Raw genomic sequence first — 22691 nt, 5'->3', positions numbered from 1 at the left:
AAGTCCCCTCAGCAATGTTCCAACATCTAGTGGAAAGCCTTCCCAGAAGAGTGGAGGCTGTTATAGCAGCAAAGGGAGGAACAACTTCATATTAATGCCCATGATTTTGGAATGAGATGTTCGACGAGTAGGTGTCCACATACTTTTGGTCATGTAGTGCAGGAGGTTGGTGGCACCTTAATTGGGGAGGACAGGCTTGTGGTAATGGCTGGAACGGGATGAGTGGAATGGTATCACATATATCAAACACATAGTTGCATGCCATTCCATTTGCTTCGTTCCAGCCATTATTATGAGCCATCCTCCCCTCAGTAGCCTCCACTGATATATAATATACAAAAATGCATTTACACTCATAAGAGCGTCAATATTGTGGTTTCAATCAAAATGTTCCCCAACCATCAGTAAGGCCCACACACCTTTTAGGTAGCTAGTCCCACAGTACCTAGTCCCACAGTATCTAGTCCCACAGTATCTAGTCCCACAGTATCTAGTCCCACAGTCCCTAGTCCCACAGTACCTAGTCCCACAGTATCTAGTCCCACAGTACCTAGTCCCACAGTATCTAGTCCCACTGTATGTTGTCCCACAGTATCTAGTCCCACAGTACCTAGTCCCACAGTATCTAGTCCCACAGTACCTAGTCCCACAGTATCTAGTCCCACTGTATGTTGTCCCACAGTAGCTAGTCCCATGGTATCTAGTCCCACAGTCCTAGTCCCACAGTATCTAGTCCCACAGTATCTAGTCCCACAGTCCCTAGTCCCACAGTACCTAGTCCCACAGTATCTAGTCCCACTGTATGTTGTCCCACAGTAGCTAGTCCCATGGTATCTAGTCCCATAGTCCTAGTCCCACGGTATGTAGTCCCATGGCATTTAGTCCCACAGTATCTAGTCCCACAGTACCTAGTCCCACAGTACCTAGTCCCACAATACCTGGTCCCTCAGTACCTAGTCCCACAGTATCTAGTCCCACAATACCTGGTCCCTCAGTACCTAGTCCCACAGTATCTAGTCCCACAGTATCTAGTCCCACAGTATCTAGTCCCACAATATATATTCCCATAGTACCTAGTCCCACAGCATCTAGTCCCACAGTATCTATTCCCACAGTACCTAGTCCCACAGTATCTATTCCCACAGTACCTAGTCCCACAGTACCTAGTCCCACAGTATCTAGTCCCACAGTGTCTAGTCCCACAGTGTCTAGTCCCACAGTACCTAGTCCCACAGTATCTAGTCCCACAGTATCTAGTCCCACAGTCCCTAGTCCCACAGTCCCTAGTCCCACAGTACCTAGTCCCACAGTATCTAGTCCCACGATACCTGGTCCCTCAGTACCTAGTCCCACAGTATCTACTCCCACAGTATCTAGTCCCACAGTATCTAGTCCCACAATATATATTCCCATAGTACCTAGTCCCACAGCATCTAGTCCCACAGTATCTATTCCCACAGTACCTAGTCCCACAGTATCTATTCCCACAGTACCTAGTCCCACAGTACCTAGTCCCACAGTACCTAGTCCCACAGTATTTAGTCCCACAGTATCTAGTCCCACAGTACCTAGTCCCACAGTACCTAGTCCCACAGTATCTAGTCCCACAGTACCTAGTCCCACAGTATCTAGCCCCACAGTATCTAGTCCCACAGTATCTAGTCCCACATTACCTCCAGTGCTAACACAGTACCTAGTCCCACAGTATCTAGTCCCACTGTACCTAGTCCAACAGTATCTAGTCCCACAGTATCTAGTCCCAGAGTATCTAGTCCAACAGTATCTAGTCCCACAGTATCTAGTCCCACAGTACCTAGTCCCACAGTACCTAGTCCCACAGTATCTAGTCCCACTGTACCTAGTCCAACAGTATCTAGTCCCACAGTATCTAGTCCCAGAGTATCTAGTCCAACAGTATCTAGTCCCACAGTACCTAGTCCCACAGTATCTAGTCCCACTGTACCTAGTCCAACAGTATCTAGTCCCACAGTACCTAGTCCCACAGTATCTAGTCCCACTGTACCTAGTCCCACAGTACCTAGTCCCACAGTATCTAGTCCCACTGTACCTAGTCCAACAGTATCTAGTCCAACAGTATCTAGTCCAACAGTATCTAGTCCCACAGTATCTAGTCCCACAGTATCTAGTCCAACAGTATCTAGTCCCACAGTACCTAGTCCCACAGTACCTAGTCCCAGAGTATCTAGTCCAACAGTATCTAGTCCCACAGTATCTAGTCCCACAGTAGCTAGTCCCATGGTATCTAGTCCCATAGTCCTAGTCCCACGGTATGTAGTCCCATGGCATTTAGTCCCACAGTAGCTAGTCCCACAGTACCTAGTCCCACAGTACCTAGTCCAACAGTATCTAGTCCCACAGTATCTAGTCCCACAGTACCTAGTCCCACAGTACCTAGTCCAACAGTATCTAGTCCCACAGTATCTATTCCCACAGTATCTAGTCCCACAGTATCTAGTCCCACAGTACCTAGTCCCACAGCATCTAGTCCCACAGTATCTAGTCCCACAGTACCTAGTCCCACAGTACCTAGTCCCACAGTATCTAGTCCCACAGTATCTAGTCCCACAGTATCTAGTCCCACAGTATCTAGTCCCACAGTACCTAGTCCCACAGTATCTAGTCCCACAGTATCTAGTCCCACAGTATCTAGTCCCACAGTATCTAGTCCCACAGTATCTAGTCCCACAGTATCTAGTCCCACAGTATCTAGTCCCACAGTATCTAGTCCCACAGTATCTAGTCCCACAGTAGCTAGTCCCACATTAGCTAGTCCCACAGTATCTAGTCCCACAGTATCTAGTCCCACAGTATCTAGTCCCACAGTACCTAGTCCAACAGTATCTAGTCCCACAGTATCTAGTCCCACAGTACCTAGTCCCACATTAGCTAGTCCCACAGTATCTAGTCCCACAGTATCTAGTCCCACAGTATCTAGTCCGACAGTATCTAGTCCCACAGTATCTAGTCCCACAGTATCTAGTCCCACAGTATCTAGTCCCACAGTATCTAGTCCGACAGTACCTAGTCCCACAGTGTCTAGTCCCACAGTACTTAGTCCCATAGTATCTAGTCCCACAGTATCTAGTCCCACAGTACCTAGTCCCAGAGTATCTAGTCCCACAGTATCTAGTCCCACAGTATCTAGTCCCACAGTATCTAGTCCCACAGCATCTAGTCCCACAGGATCTAGTCCCACAGTCCCTAGTCCCACAGTATCTAGTCCCACAGTACCTATTCCCACAGTATCTAGTCCCACAGTACCTAGTCCCACATTATCTCCAGTGCTAACACAGTATCTAGTCCCACAGTATCTAGTCCCACAGTACCTAGTCCCACAGTACCTAGTCCCACAGTATCTAGCACCACAGTATCTAGTCCCACAGTGTCTAGTCCCACAGTATCTAGTCCCACAGTACCTAGTCCCACAGCATCTAGTCCCACAGTATCTAGTCCCACAGTATCTAGTCCCACAGTATCTAGTCCCACAGTACCTAGTCCCACAGTACCTAGTCCCACAGTATCTAGCACCACAGTATCTAGTCCCACAGTATCTAGTCCCACAGTATCTAGTCCCACAGTACCTAGTCCCACAGCATCTAGTCCCACAGTATCTAGTCCCACAGTATCTAGTCCCACAGTATCTAGTCCCACAGTACCTAGTCCCACAGCATCTAGTCCCACAGTATCTAGTCCCACAGTATCTAGTCCCACAGTACCTAGTCCCACAGTATCTAGTCCCACAGTACGTAGTCCCACATTATCTCCAGTGCTAACACAGTACCTAGTCCCACAGTACCTAGTCCCACAGTATCTAGTCCCACAGTATCTAGTCCCACAGTATTTAGTCCCACAGTATCACCTCCAGTGCTAACACAGTGACAGGGTAGAAAGCTGGATCAGTGGTTAGCTGTAATGTTGATTTGTGATCCCTGTTGGCATTTCAGCAAAGCAACCCAGAGGAGGATTCTGGATATATAGTTACTCGTTCATATCTGTGGTTTATTTTGAGATAAGCAGCTGGATCACTATAGAGAGGTTGTCATGTTTGGTCAAATATGAACAACGTAACAATTTGGCTGCAATACATTCCTCCGTTCTCTCTGTGTTGGCATGGATTGGGAGTTTTTCAGGCACATGTGATCTGTATTGGTGAAATCCACTGACAGATTGGTAATGTGAATAGGCCAATGGAGCTGCATGCTGACTGGGGTTGTACAGTTTGTGATTCATAAAGGTGTCGTCAGAGCGCTGTCTCTGTCCTGTGAAAGCCATATGTATGGACTGGTCTGTCTCTGTCCTGTGAAAGCCATATAAATGGACTGGTCTGTCTCTGTCCTGTGAAAGCCATATGAATGGACTGGTCTGTCTCTGTCCTGTGAAAGCCATATAAATGGACTGGTCTGTCTCTGTCCTGTGAAGGCCATATAAATGGACTGGTCTGTCTCTGTCCTGTGAAGGCCATATGTATGGACTGGTCGGCTGAGCCCTCTGATTGGCTGACCACCTAGATCTGTCGTAGCCCCTTGCTATGAGTCAGTGACTTTACATTATATGCTATATGTGGCTATATGTCCGTGGCTATATGTCCGTGGCTATCTATCCGTGGCTATACAACAGTGACTATATGTCCGTGACTATCTGTCCGTGGCTATCTGTCCGTGGCTATTTGTCCGTGACTATTTGTCCTTGGCTATACGTCAGTGGCTATATGTCTGTGACTATTTTTCCGTGGCTATACGTCCGTGACTATTTGTCCGTGGTTGCACGTCAGTGGCTATCTGTCCGTGGCTATCTGTCCGTGGCTATATGTCCGTGACTATCTGTCCGTGGCTATATGTCCGTGGTTATATGTCCGTGGCTATATGTCCGTGGTTGCACGTCAGTGACTATTTGTCTGTGGCTATACGTCCGTGACTATTTGTCCGTGATTACACGTCCGTGCCCTCTCGGGGGTATAAGAGATTGTTGACACTAAAGCTGTTGTAGAAGTGGCTGTTGAACTGTCCTGCCTGTCCCCCTCCACTGAATGTGTTGTAGTACAGTCCTCTGTTAAAGGGAGACAGGCTGTCTGCTGGGTGACCGTGGCCCCCGAGGCCCGGCTCTGAGACCCCCGGGCTGTGACTGTCCTGGCCTGGGCCCGGGTTGGTGGTGTGGTATGGACTGCTATGGAGGGCTGTAATGTTCCTATTGGTCAGCTCGTTGACCAGTCCCAGAGAGCTAGTCTGTCTGCTGGGGGGACCAGAGGAGAGGGGACTGGAGGCTCCTAGGGGCCCGGAGCCCAGCCCAGACATACTGCTGAAGAAGTTATTAAAACACGGAGCGCCGCTGGACGCCAGGCCCGGGGAGGAGGAGCTCTTATGGCCCTCACTGACCACCTCCATGTCTGAGGAGGAGGGGCCAATGAGCTGGGGGCTGTCCATGGTCTTGATGGGCGGGGCGGTTCGGCCGTCCTCTGTCTTGGTGCCGTTAGTGGAGTCAGAGCGCCGCTTCCTCTTCCTCCTGAAGTTCCCGTTGTCAAACATCTTCTCACAGTTAGGATCCAACGTCCAGTAGTTCCCTTTACCTGAAACATAAATCATAGAAACTTTAGCATTATTATATAGTATTTAGATATTAATAAGCCATTATTAATACCCATTAGTATAATGTACATATCCAATTAAGAACTGGAGGGTGATATGTTCATTCTAAACTTGAGAAAACTGATGCTGGGCTAAACAATATTACAGGATAAAAGAAATGAGGCCTGCACAGTAAAATATATAGCAGGAATAAAGCACTAGGAGCAGCAACATTCCATGTGCGGGCCTCTTTATACGTACACATCCACATAATGTTGTAGTAGTTTAGTATGCTTCACATTATCACAAACAGTGATGTCAAACACCAAATACTCTGGCTTTGGGTTGGGAATGATGCACTGATGAGGAAGCCAATGTCTAGGTAGCTATTCATTTTAGTGAGTGTGGGGTTAGGATAGTGTCATTCCCCAGAATATGGGTGCTCCGCTCTGCACCTCCAGGATTAGGATATTAAACTGCCATGGTAGGAAACTGAAGGCTCATTTAGTATGGACAAGAAGCCTCTAATAACAAGCTAAGCCGTTATGTTGTAATCCATAAAGTTTCCTACACTAAACTTTACAGTAATGTACTGTTAAACCAAAGTTTCTTTGGAATTTACGGTTACATACTCTACCTTTATTTACAGTAATTTACAGGTAACTAGCTGCCAGTAAATTGACATAAAAACAACAGCATTTGTTTTACAGTGTATTATAACAAACTGTTGGGGCAATCTAATCTTGACCACATAGTTCTAATCTAATCTATAGAATAATATATACATGTTCTAATCTATAGAATTACTTCATAGTTCTAATCTAATCTCTAGAATAATATATATTCTAATCTATAGAATGATCACATAGTTCTAATCTAATCTCTAGAATAATATATATTCTAATCTATAGAATGATCACATAGTTCTAATCTAATCTCTAGAATAATATATATTCTAATCTATAGAATGACCACATAGTTATTTTTATTTCCCATGCTAAAGAAGCAAAGGCCACTCTATATATTAGATACATTATATTAGACTCATCTCAAGTCTATGGGACACTGCTGATAACAATTCCTAGATTTAATATGCACTAAATATACACTATGATAAGCATTCCAGTCTTCAAAATAAAGGAAACGAATTAAAGGATAAAATTAACAATTACCAGAATATGGTATGAATAAACCTCTATATTATCCAAATGATTTTAACTGACATGATCGCCTTGTTGTTAAGGGAATGAGTTAATTTAACCTAGTTTATTTTTCCGTTGAAACCCCGATGTGGGAACTCGCGCTAGGTTAGGTTAGTCTGCAACAGGCCTACATCAACTCGTTCAATCGGTTTTAGGCCCAAACTTTCACACGTCTTTTTATAGCATTTCTAACCGCTGAATCACATAGCCTACCTGAGTAATTCGAATATAAAATAATATCTACAAAATGGGCCTAGATGTTACAATAATAGAACAGGATAGGATAGGATCATACCTGGGTCATCCTCATCGCGGGGGACCTTTTTAAAACAGTCGTTGAGTGACAGGTTGTGTCGGATAGAGTTCTGCCACCCCGCCTTGCTCTTCTTGTAGAACGGGAAGTTATCAGCGACGTACTGGTAGATCTGACTCAGGGTCAACTTCTTCTCCTGCGCGTTCTGGATCGCCATGGCGATGAGCGCAGAGTAAGAGTAAGGAGGACGGACCATCTTCAGCAACTCTTCCTGACTGGCGATGGACAGCCAACCCAGGTCCGGACCCCCGAACCCGGGAGAGTTGGTAAGGAACTGCCGCTGGGTACCATAGGAAGGAGGCATAAAGGATGCGGTGTTGTTTCCGTGCAGGTAAGGGGTGGAGGAGTTGACCGGGGGCCCGTTCAGCCACAGGGATGACGCGTAATCTCCCAGGCCGTATCCAGACGGTCTCTGTGCACTCTGGAGTCCAGCCTGGTGGTACATGCTGAAGTTATCGCAGTAGACAGCCATCTCCGGCGGCTCCTGGGTGCTCTTGGGCTGGAGAGAGCTTGCGGTTGGAGAGGAGGTGTGGTGGACTGAAGGGTCGATGGAGTTCATGCTCCACGCGGGAGGACAACCCCAACGGAATTAGGACACGACAGTAACGTTCAGACCGACGACCTGATTCCAAGCGCGCAACGTCAGCAACAAGTGCCAGAATCCAAAATTGGAGTTTTAATTTTATAACTTCAGACCAACAGCTTCTCATCCAGACACTAGATCATCTCTAACAGCCAATAGACACTCACTAACTGGTTGGGGGTGTGGCCATTGAACTTAGTTTAGAGCAAGTTCAGAGGTGTGAAAGAGAAGAACTTCTCTATGTTTCATACAAACGGCAACATAAAACCCCACAGTGAGTGTTAACTTGAAATGTAATATTAATTGAAAAATGGAGGTTGTGAATTATTCCAACTAGGGCCAGTAGATAGGTCTAATATAAAAAAGACTTGCCACTTCCCCTACTGTTCTCCAAATGTTTCTATTATATCATGTTTTTTAAATGATTGTTGTTTTAATTACTACCGTTATTATTAATATTATTATTTTAATAATATACATGTACTTTTTAATATTTTCTAATGATATGCATTCAGATTAAAAGGCCTATCTAATAAATATATGGATACATATCTCTGTCTAAATCATGATTATTGTTATTCATAATTTTATAATTCTCATCCTTGTTATTATCATTAGTAGTATTGGTAACAGCAGAAGCCTAGATTACCATTAGGCCTATTAGAATTAGTAGCCTACTAGTAGTAGTCCTATATGTTATCAAATTAATATCACTGGGCTTATGACAATAGCATTAATAATATTAATAATAATAATAATAATAATAATAATAATAATAATAATAATAATAATAATAAATAAAATAAATAAAATATACTCATAAAATATGTATTATTTAATTATTCAATTAGATTTGCTTTGAGTTGAGGAAGCATTGAACTATAATGTTCATTATTCATGTCTGGTTCAATGAATGAATAAAGTAACATGATGTGTGTGTGTGTGTGTGTGTGTGTGTGTGTGTGTGTGTGTGTGTGTGTGTGTGTGTGTGTGTGTGTGTGTGTGTGTGTGTGTGTGTGTGTGTGTGTGTGTGTGTGTGTGTGTGTGTGTGTGTGTGTGTGTGTGTGTGTGTGTGTGTGTGTGTGTGTGTGTGTGTGTGTGTGTGTGTGTGTGTGTGTGTGTGTGTGTGTGTGTGTGTGTGTGTGTGTGTGTGTGTGTGTGTGTGTGTGTGTGTGTGTGTGTGTGTGTGTGTGTGTGTGTGTGTGTGTGTGTGTGTGTGTGTGTGTGTGTGTGTGTGTGTGTGTGTGTGTGTGTGTGTGTGTGTGTGTGTGTGTGTGTGTGTGTGTGTGTGTGTGTGTGGTCCTCTGTAGCTCAGCTGGTAGAGCACGGCGCTTGTAACGCCAAGGTAGTGGGTTCGATCCCCGGGACCACCCATACACAAAAATGTATGCGCACATGACTGTAAGTCGCTTTGGATAAAAGCTTCTGCTTAATGGTATATTATTATTGTGTATGTGGATGAATGTGTGTGTGACTATAAAAGTGTGTGGCCTAAACTATGTATGACTAAGACCTGTGGGTGTATGACTAAGACCTCTGGGTGTATGACTAAGACCTGTGGGTGTATGACTAAGACCTGTGGGTGTATGACTAAGACCTGTGGGTGTATAATGGTATCAACCTGTTGCTCAGATCATCTATAAATCATTATCAATTATGAGAAAATTCTTGCAATCTGATTTTATAGAATAAATGTAAAATGGGCCCAACAGCTTTATAAAGCAGACTTCTAAAAGAATAAGACAGAATAAAAAATGTGGCCACATTCCTGTGTCAATTGAGTAAAAACCCTCATCAATCATAAAATAATATTCCAAACTTTGGAAAACAACCAAGAAGTGTAGCTATAGTGTAGCTCTTGTCCAGTTTCTAAAATAGTCTATGGCCTTTCTTCCTGTATTACAAGATCACATGAACAACTCTGTGATGATCTATCATCATGTTCATATAGATGAGCTACAAAAGAAACCAACTGCCTTGCAATCTTAAAAAGCAGCACTTATATTAGTATAGCACATGTCCCAGTACACACTGCTTCCTAATGACGCCCGTCCATCACACAAGGTTCAGATTTGGACTCAACTCACAGCGAATGCAATAAATATAGCCAACATTTGCAGTTGGAAGAATTAAATGTAATCCTATCAAATTCAGTGACCAAAAGCTCAGACATTTTTTGTATTTCGCAAATTATAATATTGCCAAAGAATAGTGGACATTTGTCAATCATTTAATCAATAATTTGTCGTTCACGTTTTAGAACGCTGCAAGTAATAAATGTCCCGAACTCTTCTGATTAAGGCCCACACCATCCGTGGGGCTATACTGCCCTCTACTGTAGACAGACTGACATAGGAGGAAGGCGACAGTGACGCAGTGCACCGATTAACCACACGATGGCGCCGTGAGTTTTCTCTCTCCTCCGCGACCAACACATCCCGCAGTGGACGTAACAGCCACACGATGGCGACAGAGGTCTGTGTTCCACTGGAGGAATTTATGAAACACGAGATGAAAATGTTGCAAGAGAACAAGCCGAAAATGTTTTAAGAGGGAGGGAGGGAGGGAGAAAGGGAGGGAGAAAGGGAGGGAGGGAGGGAGGGAGGGAGGGAGGGAGGGAGAAAGGGAGAAAGGGAGAAAGGGAGAAAGGGAGGGAGGAAATACATTAAACAAGCAATGGCAGCATAGCTTACTGTATGTAGGCATACATTTTTCAAGAGGGACCTTCCCATTCGGAAGGGTAATTCTCTGTGCTATTTGGGTTGTTAATTAGATTTGTTCTGACATATTTGGGTTGTTAATTAGATTTGTTCTGACATATATAGATTTTTTTATTTAACAAAAAAGATTATTTTAAAAATATATATGATTTGTGTACTTGATTGATATTTTACTGCATTGTTAGAACCTAGTAACTTAAGCATTTCGCTGAACCCGCTATAATATCGGCTACACTGTGAACATGATCCATTTGGATATAATACTACTGGGTAATATATCCAGATAGAGTAGAGAGGGGGGCCTCCATACCACTGGGTAATATATCCAGATAGAGTAGAGAGGGGGGCCTCCAGACCACTGGGTAATATATCCAGATAGAGTAGAGAGGGGGGCCTCCAGACCACTGGGTAATATATCCAGATAGAGTAGAGAGGGGGGCCTCCAGACCACTGGGTAATATATCCAGATAGAGTAGAGAGGGGGGCCTCCAGACCACTGGGTAATATATCCAGATAGAGTAGAGAGGGGGGCCTCCAGACCACTGGGTAATATATCCAGATAGAGTAGAGAGGGGGGCCTCCAGACCACTGGGTAATATATCCAGATAGAGTAGAGAGGGGGGCCTCCAGACCACTGGGTAATATATCCAGATAGAGTAGAGAGGGGGGCCTCCAGACCACTGGGTAATATATCCAGATAGAGTAGAGAGGGGGGCCTCCAGACCACTGGGTAATATATCCAGATAGAGTAGAGAGGGGGGCCTCCAGACCACTGGGTAATATATCCAGATAGAGTAGAGAGGGGGGCCTCCAGACCACTGGGTAATATATCCAGATAGAGTAGAGAGGGGGGCCTCCAGACCACTGGGTAATATATCCAGATAGAGTAGAGAGGGGGGCCTCCAGACCACTGGGTAATATATCCAGATAGAGTAGAGAGGGGGGCCTCCAGACCACTGGGTAATATATCCAGATAGAGTAGAGAGGGGGGCCTCCAGACCACTGGGTAATATATCCAGATAGAGTAGAGAGGGGGGCCTCCATACCACTGGGTAATATATCCAGATAGAGTAGAGAGGGGGGCCTCCAGACCACTGGGTAATATATCCAGATAGAGTAGAGAGGGGGGCCTCCAGACCACTGGGTAATATATCCAGATAGAGTAGAGAGGGGGGCCTCCAGACCACTGGGTAATATATCCAGATAGAGTAGAGAGGGGGGCCTCCAGACCACTGGGTAATATATCCAGATAGAGTAGAGAGGGGGGCCTCCAGACCACTGGGTAATATATCCAGATAGAGTAGAGAGGGGGGCCTCCAGACCACTGGGTAATATATCCAGATAGAGTAGAGAGGGGGGCCTCCAGACCACTGGGTAATATATCCAGATAGAGTAGAGAGGGGGGCCTCCAGACCACTGGGTAATATATCCAGATAGAGTAGAGAGGGGGGCCTCCAGACCACTGGGTAATATATCCAGATAGAGTAGAGAGGGGGGCCTCCAGACCACTGGGTAATATATCCAGATAGAGTAGAGAGGGGGGCCTCCAGACCACTGGGTAATATATCCAGATAGAGTAGAGAGGGGGGCCTCCAGACCACTGGGTAATATATCCAGATAGAGTAGAGAGGGGGGCCTCCAGACCACTGGGTAATATATCCAGATAGAGTAGAGAGGGGGGCCTCCAGACCACTGGGTAATATATCCAGATAGAGTAGAGAGGGGGGCCTCCAGACCACTGGGTAATATATCCAGATAGAGTAGAGAGGGGGGCCTCCAGACCACTGGGTAATATATCCAGATAGAGTAGAGAGGGGGGCCTCCAGACCACTGGGTAATATATCCAGATAGAGTAGAGAGGGGGGCCTCCAGACCACTGGGTAATATATCCAGATAGAGTAGAGAGGGGGGCCTCCAGACCACTGGGTAATATATCCAGATAGAGTAGAGAGGGGGGCCTTCAGACCACTGGGTAATATATCCAGATAGAGTAGAGAGGGGGGCCTCCAGACCACTGGGTAATATATCCAGATAGAGTAGAGAGGGGGGCCTCGAGACCACTGGGTAATATATCCAGATAGAGTAGAGAGGGGGGCCTCCAGACCACTGGGTAATATATCCAGATAGAGTAGAGAGGGGGGCCTCCAGACCACTGGGTAATATATCCAGATAGAGTAGAGAGGGTGGCCTCCAGACCACTGGGTAATATATCCAGATAGAGTAGAGAGGGGTGCCTCCAGACCACTGGGTAATATATCCAGATAGAGTAGAGAGGGGGGCCTCCAGACCACTGGGTAATATATCCAGATAGAGTAGAGAGGGGGGCCTCCAGAACACTGGGTAATATATCCAGATAGAGTAGAGAGGGGGGCCTCCAGACCACTGGGTAATATATCCAGATAGAGTAGAGAGGGGGGCCTCCAGACCACTGGGTAATATATCCAGATAGAGTAGAGAGGGGGGCCTCCAGACCACTGGGTAATATATCCAGATAGAGTAGAGAGGGGGGCCTCCAGACCACTGGGTAATATATCCAGATATAGTAGAGATGGGGGCCTCCAGACCACTGGGTAATATATCCAGATAGAGTAGAGAGGGGGGCCACCAGACCACTGGGTAATATATCCAGATAGGGTAGAGAGGGGGGCCTCCAGACCACTGGGTAATATATCCAGATAGAGTAGAGATGGGGGCCTCCAGACCACTGGGTAATATATCCAGATAGAGTAGAGAGGGGGGCCACCAGACCACTGGGTAATATATCCAGATAGAGTAGAGAGGGGGGCCTCCAGACCACTGGGTAATATATCCAGATAGAGTAGAGAGGGGGGCCTCCAGAACACTGGGTAATATATCCAGATAGAGTAGAGAGGGGGGCCTCCAGACCACTGGGTAATATATCTAGATAGAGTAGAGAGGGGGGCCTCCAGACCACTGGGTAATATATCCAGATAGAGTAGAGAGGGGGGCCTCCAGACCACTGGGTAATATATCCAGATAGAGTAGAGAGGGGGGCCTCCAGACCACTGGGTAATATATCCAGATAGAGTAGAGATGGGGGCCTCCAGACCACTGGGTAATATATCCAGATAGAGTAGAGAGGGGGGCCACCAGACCACTGGGTAATATATCCAGATAGAGTAGAGAGGGGGGCCTCCAGACCACCGGGTAATATATCCAGATAGAGTAGAGATGGGGGCCTCCAGACCACTGGGTAATATATCCAGATAGAGTAGAGAGGGGGGCCACCAGACCACTGGGTAATATATCCAGATAGAGTAGAGAGGGGGGCCTCCAGACCACTGGGTAATATATCCAGATAGAGTAGAGAGGGGGGCCTCCAGACCACTGGGTAATATATCCAGATAGAGTAGAGATGGGGGCCTCCAGACCACTGGGTAATATATCCAGATAGAGTAGAGAGGGGGGCCACCAGACCACTGGGTAATATATCCAGATAGAGTAGAGAGGGGGGCCTCCAGACCACTGGGTAATATATCCAGATAGAGTAGAGATGGGGGCCTCCAGACCACTGGGTAATATATCCAGATAGAGTAGAGAGGGGGGCCTCCAGACCACTGGGTAATATATCCAGATAGAGTAGAGATGGGGGCCTCCAGACCACTGGGTAATATATCCAGATAGAGTAGAGAGGGGGGCCTGCAGTTTTTTCTCCTCATCAATCTACACACAACACACCATACTGACAAATCAAAACATGTTTAAGATATTTTTGCAAATTTATAAAAAATAAAATGGTGAAATATCACATTCACTTAAGTATTCAGACCCTTTACTCAGTACTTTGTTGAACCACCTTTGTCAATGATTACAGCCTCGAGTATTCATGGGTATGATGCTCAAGTTTGGCACACCTGTATTTGGGATGTTTCTCCCATTCTTCTCTGCAGATCCTCTCAAGCTCTGTCAGGTTGAATTAGAGCGTCGCTGCACTGCTATTTTCAGGTCTCTCCAGAGATGTTCCATCGGGTTCAAGTCTGGGCTCTGGCTGGGCCACTCAAGGACATTCAGAGACTTGTCCCGAAGCAACTCCTGCATTGTCTTGGCTTTTTGCTTAGGGTCGTTGTCCTGTTGGAAGGTGAACCTTCGCCCCTGTCTGAGGTCCTAAGCGCTCTGGAGCAGGTTTTCATCAAGGATCTCTCTGTACTTTGCTCCATTCATCTGTCCCTCAATCCTGATTAGTCTCCCAGTCCCTGCCGCTGAAAAACATCCCCACAGCATGATGCTGCCACCACTATGCTTAACCTTAGGGACGATGCCTGGTTTCCTCCAGTCGTGATGCTTGGCGTTCAGGCCAAAGAGTTCAATCTTGGTTTCATCAGACCAGAGAATCTTGTTTCTCATGGTCCAAGCGTCCTTTAGGTGCCTTTTGGCAAACTCCAAGCGGGCTGTCTTGTGCCTTTTTCTGAGGAGTGGATTCCATCTGGCCACACTACCATAAAGGCCTGATTGGTAGGGTGCTGCAGAGATGGTTGTCCTTCAGGAAGGTTCTCCCATCTCCACAGAGGGACTCTAGAGCTCTGTCAGAGTGACTATCGGGTTCTTGGTCACCTCCCTAACCAAGGCCCCTGTCCCCCGATTGCTCAGTCTTGCCGGGCGGCCAGCTTTTGGAAGAGTCTTGGTGGTTACAAACTTCTTCCATTTAAGAATGATTGAGGCCACTGTGTTCTTGGGGACCTTCAATGCTGCAGACATTTTTTGGTACCCTTCCCCAGATCTGTGCCTCGACACAATCCTTTCTCGGAGCTCTACGGACGATTCCTTCGACCTCATGGCTTGGTTTTTGCTCTGACAAGCACTGTCAACTCTGGGACCTTATATAGACAGATGTGTCCCTTTCTAAATCATGTCCAATCAATTGAATTTACCACAGGTGGACTCAAATCAAGTTGTAGAAACATCTCAAGGATGATCAATGGAAACAGGATGCACCTGAGCTCAATTTCGAGTCTCATAGCAAAGGGTCTGAATATTTATGTAAATAAGGTATATTTGTTTTAATTTGCAAACATTTCTAAAAACTTTCGGTTAGTCATTATGGGGTGTTGTGTGTAGATTTGAGGAAAAAATGTAATTTTATCAATTTTAGAATAAGGCTGTAACGTAAAAAATTTTTGGGAAAAAGGGAAAGGGTCTGAATACTTTCTCAATTCACTGTATATATAGTATATACTGTATATATGCTATGTATATCTGTTAGATACACTTCAAATCCTTGTTTCTCATTATTTATTTTTTGACAGTCTTTTTTGCCATTTATGAATGTGTTATTCAATGCATTTCTCTGGGCTATAGACCAGATTCAATACTTAATCAAATATTTTTATATTTTTAAATTTTTTATATTTATCTAAAGGGGTCCTAAAATTCCAAATCCAATTGCTCAATTATCTATGTTCCATGTAGTGAGTCTGTTATTCAATGCGTTTGTATGGGCTAATAGCGGTAAGTAAGGCCAAATTAACATTTTCATGAAATAATTTTCTAAATAAATTGTTTTATACTTCAAGGGGTCTTAAAATTCTAAATCAAATAGCAAAATGATCATTGGTATGACCTTGTTAACCTCTATGGGATCGGTGTCCCGTATACGGGACGGTTGAGCTAACGTGCGCTAATGTGATTAGCATGACTGTTGTAAGTAACAGCAAACCTTCCAGGACAGGGCAGAAAACTTAAATTCTTGTTAATTTAACTGCACTGTACAATATACAGTAGCTATTACAGTGACAAAATACCATGCTATTGTTTGAGGAGAGTGCACAACAACAAAAAACGTATCACGGCAACTGGTTTGATACATTCACCTCTGAAGGTAAATAATGTACTTACATTCAGTAATCTAATCTTTCTTTAGGGAAAAGAAGGAAGCCTGTACAGAATAAAAATATTCCAACAAGGCACTAAAGTAATATTGCAAAAAAATGTGGCAAAGCAATTCACTTATTGTCCTGAATCCAAAGTGTTATGTTTGGGGCAAATAAAAGAAAACACATTGCAGAGTACCACTCAATATTTTCAAGCGTAGTGGTGGCTGCATCATGTTATGGGTATGCTTGTCATTGGCAAGGACTAGGGAGTTTTTCAGGATAAAAAATTAATGTAATGGAGCAAAGCACATCCCAGAGGAAAACCTGTTTCAGTCTGCTTTCCACCAGACACTGGGAGATGAATTCACCTTTCAGCAGGACAATAACCTAAAACACAAGGCCAAATCTACACTGGAGTTACTTACCAAGAAGACAGTGAATGTTCCTGAGTGGCCGAGTTACAGTTTTGTCTTAAATCTACTTGAAAAGTAGATCTATGGAAAGACCTTTAAAATGGTTGTCTAGCAACGATCAACAACCAATTTGACAGAGCTTGAAGAATTTTGAAAATAATGGGCAAATATTCTACTATCCAGGTTTGCAAAACTCTTAGAGACTTACCTAGAAAGACTCACAGCTGTAATCACTGCCAAAGGTGATTCTAACATGTATTGACTCAGGGGTGTGAACACTTATGTAAATTAGATCATTCTGTATTTCATTTTCAAAAAATGTGCAAAAAAAACAATTCGAACAGATTTTCACTTTGTCGTTATGTGTAGATGGGTGAGAAAAAAGAAATGAATTTAATCCATTTTGATTTCAGGCTGTAACACAACAAAATGTGGAATAAGTCAAGGGGTTCAGCCAGAATACCTTCTGAAGGCTCTGTGTGTAATATACTGTAATGAAAAGTAATCATTGGAAACGTAGGGCCTATTAGTAACGATTTAGCTGACTGCTTTCTAACTACATTACGGAGATTCCTCTCCTGATACTCTACAACATTCAGATAGCACAAGGCTACGTCCCAAATGTCACCCTATTCCCTATACACTATCACAGTATTGATCGGATAAAAAATAGTGCACTATATAGGAAATAGGGTGTTATTTTGAAGGCAGTTTATCTTTCTGTTCAGTACGCTGCTGTAACTAATGAACAAAACGTTGTCCTTGAATAACAATATTTTACATTTCAGGACTCCTCATGTGATTATCATCGCTCATATTAATCACACACACCAAACACACACACACACACACACACACACACACACACTCTCTCTCTCATGGTGTACGTCCCAAATGGCACCCTATTCCTTATATAGGGCACTACTTTAGGGTAATTTGGGACGTACTGGGCCCTGGTTAACAGTAGTGCATTATGTAGGGAATAGCACACATGCTTTTCAGTTGGTTAGACATCATATAATTACGGGTTCATTATGGGCTGAAGACTACAACTGACTTCTCCAGGAACGCCAGGCGCCATAAACCCACTAACAGCCCTGAGGAAATAAATAAATTAAATACAATAAAAACCTCAAGTGGTCCGTAGCTCCATCTAGAGTCTATGAGAGTTAATTGGTTTGGCTGTTGCCACAAGCTGACCTGGTATGCAGAGTAATTACTGTCTACAGTAACTTGGGATTTCATGCCACGATAGGAGAGTCAGAGACGTCTTGGCCGAGTGAGAAAAGCTAAATCTAACTTTCTAGAGAAGCTGCATTCTCCAACCAAAACCCATGTTAGTAAGTTTATAACATTCCATCATTGGTTACTCTGAGAGTTCCTCATATTGACATTGGCTGCGGCCTCAGACCCTATTGTGTTAACCTTGGAAAAGTAATTCCAATGTATTCTCCTTCCTCTATTACTAATAGGGATAGACCAAATGGTGCAGCTCAATGTAATCTTATAGCCATACCAACTACTGTATATCAATATCAACCATCAGACAGGGCCTGCAACCACCTACTGAACGTAGCTTGTTTGAGTTTCCATGTGACTTTAAAAATCGTAAAGGACTTGGGTTGATGCAGCTGAACATTAGGAGCTTACTTCCTAAACTGGATTAAATCAAAATCTGGCCTATGCAGACGAATCCAGATATTCAGGTATTGACTGAAACTTGGATCTTTGGGGACATTCTGGACTTGCATATTAATATTAAGGGTTATAATGTGTTCAGAACTGACAGACAGGGTAGAGGTGGTGGAGTGGCCATTTTTATTACAATTAATTTCTCTGTCTCTTTACTGAAATCCATTTCCCTTGGCAAAATAATTTGAGCTACTGTCTTTAAGCCTTTGTCTGGGGTAGATTTTTATCCATAACTGTTATAGGGGTCTCTTCTGTCCTCCCTCGGCTAACCTTTGTGCACTCGAGGAGTTAAACTAGTTTGTTGTCTTCTTTTACTGAATCAGAAGTTATTATCCTGGGTGACTTAAATTATGATTGGGAAATGCAGGCTTCAGACAATCTAACAGACATGTGTAATGATCTAAACCTAACCCAGCTGGTGACTAAGCCTACACGGCCCAACCCTAGAGATCCTTCAAAGTCAACTCTGATTGATCTCATTTTAACGAATACACCAGAGAAATATGTTTAGTGTTTAGTGACCAGTTATATGTTTCTACGCCCAATTGTTTGTATTAGAGAAAAATCTAAACCTCGTGTCATCACAAAGAGGAACTTTAAGAACTTCAATGAACAGGCTTTTTAAAAGTATCTTTATTTTAATGACCTTGATTGTATTTCAGCTATCCCCAGATGTCTTCAATACTATTGTCGATAATCATACCCTTCAGAAAATGAAGGGTTAAATGTAGATTGAATGCCTGGTACACTCTGAAATTATTAGAAGTCATTCATAAACGTATGAAAAAAAGGTATGCACTCATTAACTGTAAGTCGCCCTGGATAAGAGCGTCTGCTAAATGACTAAAATTTTTAATTTTAAAATAAAAGAGATGCTTGGGTCAAGGCCAGGAAAACAGGCTTAGGCCCAGACTGGCAAGCTTTTAAGCAACTCAACAATATTTGTGTAAAACAAATCAGAAAGGCTAAATCAGATTATTATATAACCGCACTTTCAGATTGTAATGGGAACCCAGCTAAATTCTGGAAAACTGTCAAATCCCTGAAGGGTTTTACTTCCTCCTCTCTTCTTCCACAACAAATTAATTCAGACACTGGCCTCATTACGGAAAGAAATGCATTTAATCACCATTTTATTTCATCGCCTCTCTTTGAAAGAACTTCTAAGCCTATTCACAATGATATTGGTCTGGATGCTGATAGGGGAAACCTGCTGAATGATCAAAGAAATTATAATCAAAGCTTTTCTTTTAGGCTATTTATAGAAAAAATAAGTCCTGGATGCTTTGCTAGCAATAGACAAGAAATCCACAGGGGCCGACCAATTGGATCCTGGTCTGCTTAAGTGTGCAGTGCCCAACATTGCTTGCTCAATAACCCACCATTTTTACAAAAGTATGGAAATCAGATCGTGCTGCCACTCCATGAGGACGGGGATAGTAGTTATTTTAATAATTATCGGCCCATTTCCAGGCTTCCTTGTCTAGCTGAGATCAGGGTTTATACCTGGGCATAGCACGATTACAGCAACCACTTTAGTTGTTGTTATCATGAGTTTTTCGGGTATCAAGTAATTCATGATGCAAGAAGATATTTAACACTTACAGTTGAAGTCGGTGATCAGGGTAAGTATGGAAATCAGCTGCCACTCCAGTCGGGGATCAGGGTAAGTATGGAAATCAGCTGCCACTCCAGTCGGTGATCAGGGTAAGTATGGAAATCAGCTGCCACTCCAGTCGGTGATCAGGGTAAGTATGGAAATCAGCTGCCACTCCAGTCGGTGATCAGGGTAAGTATGGAAATCAGCTGCCACTCCAGTCGGTGATCAGGGTAAGTATGGAAATCAGCTGCCACTCCAGTCGGTGATCAGGGTAAGTATGGAAATCAGCTGCCACTCCAGTCGGTGATCAGGGTAAGTATGGAAATCAGCTGCCACTCCAGTCGGGGATCAGGGTAAGTATGGAAATCAGCTGCCACTCCAGTCGGTGATCAGGGTAAGTATGGAAACCAGCTGCCACTCCAGTCGGTGATCAGGGTAAGTATGGAAATCAGCTGCCACTCCAGTCGGTGATCAGGGTAAGTATGGAAATCAGCTGCCACTCCAGTCGGTGATCAGGGTAAGTATGGAAATCAGCTGCCACTCCAGTCGGTGATCAGGGTAAGTATGGAAACCAGCTGCCACTCCAGTCGGTGATCAGGGTAAGTATGGAAACCCTAACCCACTCCAGTCGGTGATCAGGGTAAGTATGGAAACCCTAACCCACTCCAGTCGGTGATCAGGGTAAGTATGGAAACCCTAACCCACTCCAGTCGGTGATCAGGGTAAGTATGGAAACCCTAACCCACTCCAGTCGGTGATCAGGGTAAGTATGGAAACCCTAACCCACTCCAGTCGGTGATCAGGGTAAGTATGGAAATCAGCTGCCACTCCAGTCGGTGATCAGGGTAAGTATGGAAACCCTAACCCACTCCAGTCGGTGATCAGGGTAAGTATGGAAACCCTAACCCACTCCAGTCGGTGATCAGGGTAAGTATGGAAATCAGCTGCCACTCCAGTCGGTGATCAGGGTAAGTATGGAAATCAGCTGCCACTCCAGTCGGGGATCAGGGTAAGTATGGAAATCAGCTGCCACTCCAGTCGGTGATCAGGGTAAGTATGGAAATCAGCTGCCACTCCACTCGGTGATCAGGGTAAGTATGGAAATCAGCTGCCACTCCAGTCGGTGATCAGGGTAAGTATGGAAACCCTAACCCACTCCAGTCGGTGATCAGGGTAAGTATGGAAACCCTAACCCACTCCAGTCGGTGATCAGGGTAAGTATGGAAACCCTAACCCACTCCAGTCGGTGATCAGGGTAAGTATGGAAACCCTAACCCACTCCAGTCGGTGATCAGGGTAAGTATGGAAATCAGCTGCCACTCCAGTCGGTGATCAGGGTAAGTATGGAAACCCTAACCCACTCCAGTCGGTGATCAGGGTAAGTATGGAAACCAGCTGCCACTCCAGTCGGTGATCAGGGTAAGTATGGAAACCCTAACCCACTCCAGTCGGTGATCAGGGTAAGTATGGAAACCCTAACCCACTCCAGTCGGTGATCAGGGTAAGTATGGAAACCCTAACCCACTCCAGTCGGTGATCAGGGTAAGTATGGAAACCCTAACCCACTCCAGTCGGTGATCAGGGTAAGTATGGAAACCCTAACCCACTCCAGTCGGTGATCAGGGTAAGTATGGAAACCCTAACCCACTCCAGTCGGTGAACAGGGTAAGTATGGAAATCAGCTGCCACTCCAGTCGGTGATCAGGGTAAGTATGGAAATCAGCTGTCACTCCAGTCGGTGATCAGGGTAAGTATGGAAATCAGCTGCCACTCCAGTCGGTGATCAGGGTAAGTATGGAAATCAGCTGCCACTCCAGTCGGTGATCAGGGTAAGTATGGAAACCCTAACCCACTCCAGTCGGTGATCAGGGTAAGTATGGAAACCCTAACCCACTCCAGTCGGTGATCAGGGTAAGTATGGAAACCCTAACCCACTCCAGTCGGTGATCAGGGTAAGTATGGAAACCCTAACCCACTCCAGTCGGTGATCAGGGTAAGTATGGAAACCCTAACCCACTCCAGTCGGTGATCAGGGTAAGTATGGAAACCCTAACCCACTCCAGTCGGTGATCAGGGTAAGTATGGAAACCCTAACCCACTCCAGTCGGTGATGAGGGTAAGTATGGAAACCCTAACCCACTCCAGTCGGTGATCAGGGTAAGTATGGAAACCTTAACCCACTCCAGTCGGTGATCAGGGTAAGTATGGAAACCCTAACCCACTCCAGTCGGTGATCAGGGTAAGTATGGAAATCCTAACCCACTCCAGTCGGTGATCAGGGTAAGTATGGAAACCCTAACCCACTCCAGTCGGTGATCAGGGTAAGTATGGAAACCCTAACCCACTCCAGTCGGTGATCAGGGTAAGTATGGAAACCCTAACCCACTCCAGTCGGTGATCAGGGTAAGTATGGAAACCCTAACCCACTCCAGTCGGTGATCAGGGTAAGTATGGAAACCCTAACCCACTCCAGTCGGTGATCAGGGTAAGTATGGAAACCCTAACCCACTCCAGTCGGTGATCAGGGTAAGTATGGAAACCCTAACCCACTCCAGTCGGTGATCAGGGTAAGTATGGAAACCCTAACCCACTCCAGTCGGTGATCAGGGTAAGTATGGAAATCAGCTGCCACTCCAGTCGGGGATCAGGGTAAGTATGGAAATCAGCTGCCACTCCAGTCGGTGATCAGGGTAAGTATGGAAACCAGCTGCCACTCCAGTCGGTGATCAGGGTAAGTATGGAAATCAGCTGCCAC

At 44.9% G+C, this 22691-nt stretch overlaps 1 protein-coding gene across 1 annotated transcript; it reads right to left on the bottom strand.

Moving 5' to 3' along the window:
* Window positions 1-4949: 4949 nt before the first annotated feature.
* LOC311120787 (forkhead box protein I1c-like) lies at window positions 4950-7656 on the bottom strand (the record flags this gene model as incomplete). Its single annotated transcript, XM_084195363.1, has 2 exons — window positions 4950-5584; window positions 7080-7656. The coding sequence occupies 2 exons, from the start codon at window positions 7654-7656 to the stop codon at window positions 4950-4952; spliced, it is 1212 nt and encodes a 403-aa protein (XP_084051489.1).
* Between the last annotated feature and the right edge of the window lie 15035 nt (window positions 7657-22691).

This window comes from Coregonus lavaretus, assembly GCF_964263955.1.
Source record: "Coregonus lavaretus genome assembly, contig: HAP1_SCAFFOLD_1922, whole genome shotgun sequence".
Classification (NCBI taxonomy): Eukaryota; Metazoa; Chordata; class Actinopteri; order Salmoniformes; family Salmonidae; genus Coregonus; species Coregonus lavaretus.
Note: the sequence above shows the minus strand (reverse complement) of the source record. Positions and strands in the feature narration are given on the sequence as shown.